Consider the following 11,745-nt stretch of genomic DNA (forward strand, 5'->3'; position numbering starts at 1 on the left):
TAAAATTGTATAAGTGGAAAAACAAATTGTTAACACTTGTTTTGTCTGGAAAAATTTTTTTTTTTTTTTTTTTTTTTAGGAGTGTAGTAAAATAAATGTAAACTTGTGTAGTTGTTAAAGAAAAAAACAAACAAACAATAAAAACGCACCCACACACTACATGGCTTTCTCAGGGTTTTTAGGATATAAGATATGTTTGAAGGCTAATTGATTAGCCTGTATTTGTGGGAGGAGTCCTTCCCTCCTCTCACACATAAAAGGGGCAGGTAGACTCACCTGGGCACGGCCTTCGTCAGCATCCTGCCTTCGCTACGGACGATCGTTACTTCCGGGGTTTGCGTAAAAAAAAGCCTGGTGCCCCGTAGCCGTTCTAGATAGTCTCCTGGCCCTGTTGTCTCCCTTCACGATGGATAGCCCTTTGCTGCCTTTTCCATATACTCCTTTGTCAGGTAGTGAGTTCATGAGTCATGTTAGGTCCCTCGTGGGGCAGCTGGGGCTCGATCCCAAAAGGTATTCGGGACATTCCTTCCGCATAGGGGCAGCGTCGGCTGCCTCTCGCCATGGTGTCCCCGCACACGTCATCAAGAGCTTGGGCAGGTGGAACTCGTCCTGCTTCACTAGGTACATACCAGATCCCCATGTGGAGATGGCAGATGCATTTTCCAAGTTGGCTAATTAATACTGTTAAATAAATATATTCCTAAATGGTTGCTTTTTGCCCCCTCATTGGCATACTGTCCATCCGGATCAAGGCACACCTCAGGTCAGTATTGGGTTACTCGCCCTTATGGCAAATGGATTCCGAACACAAATAACAATCTACTTGCATAATCGAACATTTTATCAGCATGGTTCAAAAAAGTAAAAAACAAAACAAACCAAAAAAAACCCCCACCATTTACCCGTAGTTTAAAACTCCACATATAAAAAACACACTGCAAAGCTCCCCTACTCTACCAAAAACTACATAAAGTGTGTTTACATGCAATATCATACATCCTCCTCTATGAAGGAAGTGGCGAAATGACCCCCAAAAAACAGAAAACTGGATTTAAAATGAAAACACTGTGCCATTGAAATTTATAGTCCAGGAAATTCCATGTTTTATTTACCGTTTTAGGACTGTCTGCATTTGGGGTTGTGTGCCGTATACATTCACGTGTTTCTACGTACAGCCACAGCACCTGTGGCCTCCTGGTGGCAGAAATACACCGGAATTTACATTGCAATGCCAAAGGCGGCCATGTGCCTGAGCCCCAAGGCCCCGTTCACACCAGGGCGTATCGTGAGCGCGCTTCAAATGTGTACAGCTCGATGCCCGTTTACAATACATGCACACCAAATTAGTGCAAATCCATTTTTAATGATAGAGGTCTCTCAAGTGTCAAGCACTTTCGGGGCCGTGCAGGGTCCCCTTCATCAGGCTCAGGAGATGACCATCATAGTCATCATTGTCATCTCTGAGCCTGATGAAGGGGACCCTGCATGGCCCCGAAAGCGCTTGACATTTGAGAGACCTCTATCATTAACAATGGATTTGCACTAATTTGGAAGCTCTCGTGCTGGCGACATCCTTATTGAAGCTTCATTGTGAGCGGCGCCATACGCAGTCATTACGAGCACCCATTATATATCTTTGGGTATAACCGGTAAGAAGTGCTGCAAGACTTATGGATACTACGATACATACACAAATACGGAATGCGGTTGCGTTGCCCTTACTAGGTAATGGTACCCCAAACGTGACCAAGGAAACACATTTTTTCTCCATGCATTCACGCACATGAGAATGAGCAACAACATGCAGGAGAAAAAAAAAATAGTGCAATGCATGTCGCCAAATTTGCGACATGTGCTACTTTTCTACATTAAAGTGACATTAAACCCTCAGACTCTTTAAAGGGGTACTATGGGGGTCAGTGTTTTTCCCCATAGTTCTCCTTAGGGTAACGGGAGGACACAAACTAGCGTCCTCCCGTTACCCTAAGCTCAGTATACCGCGAGCTACAGCTTGCGGTATACTGAGACGCCGCAGCGGATCCCGACAATACTGTAATGTGCGCCTTACTGTAATCCATGGTTGTTTCCCTTCTCTTTGCTGCTCTTCCTTTTAAATCTGTTCTCATGCAGGGCAGAACTTCTGTTTTGCAACAGGCTGCCTTGTGTAGGGAATGGATACATGGTGTCTGTGTGCAGGTTCACAACCTGAGCCAGCACTACAGTAAGAGGCACTCAGCTGCAAAGGGAGGTTCTCCCCCAGCATGAGAAGAGATACGGATTTAAAAGGAAGAGCAGCAAAGAGAAGGGAAACTACCATGGATTACAGTAAGGCACACATTACAGTATTGGTTTATGTTAAAAAATCTGAGGGTTTAATGTAACTTTAAGTGCATGATCAATGGAGATGTGCACCAAATGTGGGAAACAAAAGTTGCAGGAAAACGAGTTCCCAGGATGCCCTGGTGTGAAGGGGGCATAAGGTATGCCTAAAGGAGTAGATATATCGATGTGCTGTAAGTAAAGCGCAACACAGAAAAAAAAAAAAAAAAAAAAACACCACCACAATAAAACAGACTCAAGAAGTACATTTTAGGTGCTCTGGGTACCCAGCTTCTGGGATTTGTTTAACCATAAAATACCTAATACTGTGAAACAGCTGTCAACTAGATAAACATCTTCAGTAACCAGAACAAGAAAAAGGAAGTCGGGTTTGTATATGCGTCTTGGTTTCACAGACACCGAGGTCACTGAAAAGAACATTCCCAGACCTCCCCATAGTAGCCACATAAAGGTTGAGAGAAAACCAATGAACATTCAGAGCAGGAGTGAGTTCTCACAAGCTGGGGGGGGGTGTGTTGGGTGATGACCACATCATTTACATGTAAATGCTTTCTTTACACAGAAGTAAACATAAGTAACTTTTATAAAACAAAACAAAGCAATCATGTGGAGATTTGGGGCAGGATTATAGTGTCCCTTCATATACCAATTTTGTTTAGCAAAACAAATAGTGATTCACAAACACACAATAGGCACAGTTACAAAAAGTTCTTTAATTCAAAAATATTTTTTAAACCCTCAATCCTACAGGTGGTACCACAGATGTGCTTGGAACATTTAGGATTTGGTTTGTTTTTAAATCCATCATCTTTTATCACATCAATTATCAAAAGTAGAGAACAAAAAAATAAAAAGGCCACCACAAACAAATCACACTTCCAAAAAAAAGCAATTCCAAATATTCATAGCATACACCATCACAAATGCGACATTCACATCCTGCGCTGGCGCCAATACATTTCACAACTACAGGACAGCCAAAAGAAAAGTGGAAATAGTAAGCGATCACTCCCAAAAAGTTACTATTATCCTGAGATGACACTAACCCTAGAATTGAGCTCCAACCAGTATACTACATATATGTGATTGGTTTTAGTTACTAAAATATTTGTGATTTTGTTCAGCTACGTTTGCTATTCACAAAACCATTGCCAGTCAACATAACCAGAAGGGTGACACCACTTTCTCTAGAATGGCACACAGCTAATTAAAATAAATAAAAAACCACCACAAGCGTGTCACCTGATTGTCCAACAAAGGAGAAGTAGCCAAGTATCCATAAGAACATCTGTGTGTGGTCCTGTCAGCATGTTCCCCTATTTAGACTGACAATGCTTGCCCTCGTGCTCTCAGTCTAGGGTCTGCAATGCTTGCCCTCGTGCTCTCAGTCTAGGGTCTGCAATGCTTGCCCTCCTGCTCTCAGTCTAGGGTCTGCAATGCTTGCCCTCGTGCTCTCAGTCTAGGGTCTGCAATGCTTGCCCTCGTGCTCTCAGTCTAGGGTCTGCAATGCTTGCCCTCGTGCTCTCAGTCTAGGGTCTGCAATGCTTGCCCTCGTGCTCTCAGTCTAGGGTCTGCAATGCTTGCCCTCGTGCTCTCAGTCTAGGGTCTGCAATGCTTGCCCTCGTGCTCTCAGTCTAGGGTCTGCAATGCTTGCCCTCGTGCTCTCAGTCTAGGGTCTGCAATGCTTGCCCTCGTGCTCTCAGTCTAGGGTCTGCAATGCTTGCCCTCCTGCTCTCAGTCTAGGGTCTGCAATGCTTGCCCTCCTGCTCTCAGTCTAGGGTCTGCAATGCTTGCCCTCCGGCTCTCAGTCTAGGGTCTGCAATGCTTGCACTCCTGCTCCCAGTCTAGGGTCTGCAATGCTTGCCCTCCTGCTCTCAGTCTAGGGTCTGCAATGCTAGGAATTATTGGAAGCAAAAGAAAATATAAAACTGAATAAAAAGGCATTTTCTTAATATTAGTTTAGAATCCAGCTTTTAACGTAAACCCTTACCCCAAATCTAAGCGTAAATCTGAGCCCACCATAAGTTAACTGATGCCCTGAACCCAACATATAAACCTCAGAAGAAGGGGTGAAGGTCCACCAATCAAGCAGGATGCTGTTCCTGAGAGCAACGTCATCGCCTAGCACCATTCACAAGAACAGCCAGTACAAACAGTGCTTCTTTTCTATAGCAAACCTTACTGCAGACAGACCTATACCGAACCCTAATAAAGAGAACCATGGCAGAAAAACACTAACATTCTGATAATGCTGCCCGTGCTATAACAAAACTTTCTGGGTCTCACAATCAATTGAGTGAGCTACAATGTAATAGCTGGGGATGGCAGTAAACCAAGGGAACATTTTTGTTTGCCTTTAATGTCACTTTAATGCTGCTCCGTGTTGACAAGGACAGACGAATTTAATGCAAACATCTCAACTCTCCCGGACGCTCCGGGAGTCTCCTGCTATAAGATAGCGACTCCCAGATGCTCTGGGAGAGAAACATTTTATCCTGGAAAGTTGGGATGTCCAGTCACCAGTGCCAATACTTGGCATTTTCATGAGAACTACCAGGGTTGCAGCTGGGACCCGGCTCTGGTGCTCCACCACGGTCCTGAAATCAATATTGTTTTACAAAAACTGTCACATGACAATAAAACAAAAATGTTTCAGAACTTGAAGAAAAAAAAAAAAGGTGTTGGTGCTTCCCCTGCTCTATCTAGCAGAGTAAACCTTTCCGTGCCGTCTTTTTTTTTTTGTTTTGGTGGACCTGAAGTTCTCCATCAGGTCCTCCTCTGCTGATTGACAGCAGCAGCGGGTGAGAGCGATAGCCAGCCTGCTATTGGCTATTGCAAATTGAAATAGCCAATAGCAATCTAGCTATTCATTTCCATGCTGTCTTTTTTTTTTACTCTGATGACAGGAGCTGTCAGAATACAAAAAAATAACAGCAGATAGGAAGGGAAGCATTAGCTTCTCCGCTATCTGCCATCATTTCAGGGAGGTTCCTTCAGGTTGGGATGCCTACATTAGGGATGCACCTGTCACCGGAAAAAGTACACAAGCTTCTTTTTGGCAGATCTCAACTCGTTTTGGACCCATACAGTCAATAGGAAACGTTTGAAAACACGCATTGCAATTAGTTTTGCACATTTTTAAGTGTGCATATTGTCCATGGACTTCAGTGAATAACAATCTGCTTCATGCTACGGTTCATGCAAAACCGTACATAAACGAGCAGAAAAAAAAAACAACCATTTTTACGCGAAAACACCTTAATCTCTAAATTGGAGCTTACTCCAATCCTTGTCCACCAGTGACGAGCAAAATGACAAAGCCGAAGACTGCACAACAGCATTAAACACAACTAGTATCAGTGACTTGTAATATGACAACATGGACATGGGGGGGAAAAAAAGTTTAAGTTGCAATTTGTTTCCTGCACTGCAGACAGCAAAGGGACACCATCTAGTGGTTATAGGTCTACTTGCCGGACAATCCTAAAATCCTCCTTTTCCACCAAAAGCTGACAGAATGTAAAAATACAAAAAGAGAGAGTTATGTGCTCTGCAATGCAAGAGTTTTGGTTTATCTTGTAAAAATTCACCTACTATTAACCCTTTCGCTGCCAGGCCCCGAGCTCCACTTTTAACCTTAGCTGGCCACAACATTTTTTGCCAGTGGTATTTTCGTCGACTAATAATTTCCGTCAGCAACACTTTCCAGTGACTGAAACTATAATAAAAAGATATTGACATTTTAGACTAACACTAGACCAAAATGTTAGGGAGAGACGATTTGGAAAGAGATCCAATCAGAACTAATCTCTTGGGACTTCCAGTTCTATCCTGAATGGACGTCCGATATGTAATATGTGCGATGGCATTACAGTATATCGTTTTTATATTTTAGAGTTGCACTTCTTTATTGAAAGAATGAAGAATGTTATATGCAGGTTGTTCTAATCAATGTGTTGTGGTAACGTCTGCAGGGATACATTTAATCACAACGCAGCGTATTACAATGCACAGCAATGTGTCGATGTCTCGTAGCGTTTTGCCATGCACTCCCACACAGTTGAATTAAATTATTGTAAAAAGTCAAGCATTGTGTGATGTGTTCTAACAATGCACCTCAGCGCATGTGCATAACGTACATCAGATTAAGGTGCTCACTGTTGCACTTGTATTGTGTGTGTGTGGTTTTAACTTTTTTTTTATTATTATCTTTTCATTTTTATTATTTTATTTTATTTATTATAATTACCATCATGGGGCTTTGGGGAAACCAGACCCCTGATATTTCCCTTTCAAAATAGAAAGAGATTGAGGACAGAGTTTTAGCAGCCCCAGCACTCAATGAACAAGAAGCACTCAGTACAGAGGCTTCCTGCTCATTCACAAAACTGAGGAGACAGGAAGTGATGTGTTGTGCTTCCTGTTCATTCATAACTGGGGAAATAATAAACACTATCTCCCCAGTTATGAATAAACACCAGAGTGATCTGTACTGATCACTTTGATGTTTGCTGCATGAAAGGGAAAGGATCAACAAATATTTCACATATTTGCCGATCCTCCGCTCAGAAACCTGAAGTGCTCTGCCCACATGTCAATGACACCCCTCCCCCGGGCGCCGGCATGGTGGATCAGCTCTGTGTCCCCACTGTCACAGGCAGGGGAGAGCAATGGAGATTGGAGGGTACAAAGGCCGGAACATGCTTATTTACAATGGATAGTTGTCATCAGCCACTGATGAAAGCTATTAATTTCCACAGAACAGACAGGGGGAACCTTCTGCTATAAGCTTATGGTCACTGAAGTGACCGTGAACATATAGCAGAAAGGTGAATGCAGCTGACAAAAGGCATACTGAGCTGGAAACTTTTTTGTTCCACCGTAAGACGTGCATCGGAGGCAGAGAAAAGGTTAAAATATCCTTGTTACACAGAAACCAACTAGTTTTAGCAAATACACTATTATGGGACAGAGCTCTGCTCTTCATTTTAATGAACATGGGGCAAAAAAAAAAGCCCCGGCAACTTTTTCTCTGTCATAATTAGCGCCCAAGCAATGCTATATAGCTGTATGGGATATCTATAAATGACATGGAACATGGACATGGCGGAACTAAGGACAGGTCCTGGAAATTCACATCTAGACCACATTGAATTATCCACTTACCATCATTGGCTTCAGCTCTGTGACCCAACTTAATCTTCAGGAGAGAAGAAAAATAATTATTTACATCTTTTGTAACACTAGTTTATTCCATAAATGACATACTGAAAATGTTGGTAATGGCAAGTATTCCAGCCAAAAAATATTTTTGCCTAGTAGAATAGTACGCACTCTAATGCAGCGTTTCTCAACCTTTTTCTTCATATCATGGCACCCTTTAAAAGTAGGCAAAATCTCGAGGCACCCCAATCTAAAATGTCATAGATTTTAAGGTGGACCCCAATGCATAATACACAAAAAAGTAAGTTTTCCCGTTCACATCAAAGTGCCCCCTTCAAATTAGAGTCACCCTTTGCATCAGTAGTCACTTTCCAGAAGCCCCACTTTTATATTAGAGTTCCCCTTTTACATCAGAAACCCCCTTCACATCACAGTCCCCACAAAATTTTGAGGCAGCCCTAAGGAGGCCACGGCACCCTGGTTAAGAAAGGCTTCTCTAGTGAAACACCTAACCCTGCTTTGTAAGGGTAGCACAAATTAGGAATGCACCGATACAAGTGCCAATATTTTTTTTCCCGATACTTGTCAATACTGAAAATCCCATTAAAGCAAGCCAGGCGGCATGTAATGACTCGCCACCTGGCTTCCTGATTACCCGGGAGGGAAGCCGGGCAGCATGTAAATACTCGCCACCCGGCTTCCCGATTAGCAGGGAAGCCATCGCCATGCTTCTCATCACTAGATGACGAGAAGCATGGAGCCGGCTTTCTGGCCAATCAGGAAGCCGGGCGCCATCTAATGATGTGCCGCCCGGCTCCCCGATTGGCCATGAAGCCGGCTCCATGCTCCCTCGTCACAAGGTGACGAGGGAGCATGAAGCTGGCTTCCCGACAATCAGGAAGCCGGGCAGCGAGTCATTACATGCTGCCCCGCTTTCTGATTGCCCGGGAAGCCGGCTCCATGCTCCCTCGTGACAAGTGATGAGGGAGCGTGGAGCCGGCTTCCGGGGCAATCAGGAAACCAGGCATTCGTTTTCTTTGTTCCTTTATTTTATCCTGGTGACCCTGGAATAACACACTTCCTGTCCCTGGGTGGCTACACTTATTCACTGCACTGTATCTACAGAAGGAGCCATAGTTGTTGCCCAGGTTGGACTTTTAGCATTTCTTCTTCTCTTCATTTCCATTACAAGGGGATGAGGTGGGATTTGAAGTTTGCGATTGGAAGATTACATTGTTTGTGCTTTCAGTTCAGCAACCAGAAAGTTACAAGGACATTTCTTTTTCAGACTTAGAACATATACAACAAATGCAGACAGAAACCTGCTGCTCTTGTCAGAAATACAGCCACCACATCTATGGACCGATACCCTGAAATATATTCATTTTATTGTTCTTGGACATCCTTTACGCTGCAGTTAAGTTCTTCTAAACCCCCAATGAAACCTGTGTGCTTGAGATCTTGGCCCCACTGTGTCCCATTATCACAGTGAAGGGGTGCCTTACTGGCCAATTGGTCCAAGCTGTCCAAATCAAAAAAAAAATAATAAAAAAAACCCTCAAACACTGAGGACATGTATCTCGATGCCTCAGCAGTGACGAGCATGAGAGGGACAGGGAGGTTCCTCCTCTTCTCCCCCCTCCACAAATACTTCGATGACCGGGTTGGGGGTGGGCAGAGGAAATGCCTCACCTAGCAGAGACCCTACCGCGCGTCCCTGTACCAGAGTGCCTGGAACCTAACTCCAAAGGGCGCTCAGTAGAAAAAGTAAACTGATCTTTCAAAAATCCCAGATGTGCTTCACAAATTTAATCAACCGTCAGGTGTGCTTTAAACCAAACGTATTGTCATAAGACACCCCTCTGTCGCGCCCACCCTGATCCCCGACACACATAAAAGCAAACAAAAGTCCTTACATGACACACTCTGGCTATGGTGTCCAGTAACATAATCAAATGCTTTATTTGACTTATTTCCTGAAAAGGAAGATCAGTGTTTAGATTGGTCGATGCTACCCCAAAACTAGAGGTCATGTGACCTGGCACCCTCAGGGCCAAAATCAGCACTTCCTGAAACAAGACTAAATGTTTCCTAATCTCTATTAGCTTTTGTGACAAGGCAGCAGTGGAAAGGGGTCTGATTTTCTGAAAACGTCAAATAAAAAGCAAATAGGGAAGTCAAGACAACAGTTGGCTCTTTTTACACATTAGGTTATAGACATTGGGGTTTGATTTAATAAAGGCAAACTGGCTGTTCACTTTGCCGGGGAAATTGCACTTTGCACAGGAAGTTTCTCTTAGCTTTTCATGTGTAGTGAAATTTCACTTTGCATAGAATACCCAATAATGTGCAAGGGAAATAAAGACAATAAAAAAAAGTATTTTTACTGGTACATGACTAAATGATAAAACTCAGAGTTCCACCTCATTCACTAAACTAAAGCTGGCCATATACTACGCGACACCCCATACACTGTCACCACCTTTCCACCCGGCGTCCCTCGAGCAGAAGATTGAAGAAGCCGGTTGAAAAATCTTTTGCCAAAGGGTGCTTGAAGCCAATCTGCTGGAGGCACCATTTGGGTAGTCTTACAGCGGCCGCTGTCAGAAAACAATGGAAACAGCGGGGTATTTACCAAGCAGCATGGATGGAGGAATCTGATATTTTTTCCTTCTGGCTTCTGGCTAAAAGGAAAACAATATTACAGTGTATGGCCAGCTTTAGGGGAAACTTCCCTTACAATGTGAACAGCCGATTTGCCTTTAGTAAATCAACCCCATTGTTTCTGAACTGCATGGAGTTTACATAATGTAATCATTGAACTGAGGGTATAATGTGTGAAAAGTGTGCCAACAAGAAATTGCGTAAGTCCCTGTAACAACCAATCAGTATAATTTTTAATCAAAAAATAGAAGCAGATTGTTGCTATGGGTAACGAGAAATTTTATTTCATGGACAAGCTGCAGCGTTTGCTGGAGGACTTTAAAGTGAACATGTTGTGACAGAAATATGGGCGGCCGCCACTACTGACAACCGTTTAACAATGTTTTACCTGCCTGCCATACTGACACACTGGCTTCAGTACTTTCTGACTCACTGACCAGAAACGTGAGAATTCTTCACCTCAATACTTGCTGTTGGTCAGTGAGTCAAAGTGCTGAAGATGGCCAGAAGTAGAGGTTAGCGATAGAAGCCTCCATGCTTCTCAAGACGTTTGCTTGAAAGACATGACCTCAACTCAGGTACAGCCATGGCCAGCAAATAATGTTCCAATAATACCAATCTTTATTAGTGACACACAAACCTTGTGGGATTAACGCCATATTGTATCAGATAGAATCTTACAGATGATTTAGCATTGGCAGAGAATATTACTGTATACTGGAAGAATAAAAGCACACCAACCTTTTTTATGGCAACAATCTTATCAGTGTTCTTATCTCTTGCTTTGTATACTGTAGCAAACTGAAAACGGAAAAGAAAGCAATGTTGTATGAAATCAGATACGTCAGCTATCAGAGAGAAAAAACATCACGTGGCAAGAACATAATACACAGCGGACCCGATTCACCACAAAATAATTGTCCCTTACAGCTCTGGGCCGTAGGGTCCTATCCCGTATGATCTGCCTATTTTAGGTGTTTTTATCCCCCAGGTTCTCTGCCCTTCTACAATTCAAATGCACACTGGTTGGTAACCTGGCTTTCAATATTAAACATGCCCTTATTGTGTATCATTATGGCAGGAAGGTTGGGTGATAAAAGGAATGATCCAAGACCATATTCTGTAATACTGCATATTATGTTGGCAATAGAGCTGCAGCTAACGATTATTTTCATAATCGATTAGTTAGCCGATTATTAAGTTCGATTAATCGGATTTAAAAAAAAAAGTCTCCAGTGATGGACTACTAGCTTGTATTGAGATTGTAGTCCATCAAGGGAGCAAGCTTGGAGCGGTGGAAGTAAAAAAAAAAAAAAAGTGTGGTGTGCAATATAGTACATTATAAAGCGGATGCATATAGTGCACGCATATACACGCGTATAAATACGCGCATATAAGCACGTACATACACCCATATACGCAATATACAATTTTGCTCTTGCGTTGTGTGTGAATGAGGCCTAATGGTCGTGAATTACTGGCAGGAGGGGGAGAGACAAGGAGCGTCAGTGGGGCAGAAGGACAAGGCATACTACACACGCCCAGCTTATTTCCATATAGTTATTTCTGAGGGTGCAG

The 11,745-nt window shown here is 43.1% G+C and overlaps 1 protein-coding gene across 1 annotated transcript in view; it reads right to left on the reverse strand.

Moving 5' to 3' along the window:
* The window catches only part of CDK7 (cyclin dependent kinase 7), a 26,856-nt gene that overhangs the window by 14,063 nt on the left and 1,048 nt on the right, over positions 1–11,745 (reverse strand). The window contains exons 2-3 of the mRNA XM_018569173.1: positions 10,909–10,968; positions 7,507–7,540 (exon numbers count right to left, since the gene is read on the reverse strand). Coding sequence (XP_018424675.1) covers positions 7,507–7,540; positions 10,909–10,968 — 94 coding nt within the window. The remainder of the gene's footprint in view (positions 1–7,506; positions 7,541–10,908; positions 10,969–11,745) is intronic.

This window comes from Nanorana parkeri, unplaced genomic scaffold, assembly GCF_000935625.1.
Source record: "Nanorana parkeri isolate BGI_ZX_2015 unplaced genomic scaffold, ASM93562v1 scaffold34, whole genome shotgun sequence".
Taxonomy (NCBI): Eukaryota; Metazoa; Chordata; class Amphibia; order Anura; family Dicroglossidae; genus Nanorana; species Nanorana parkeri.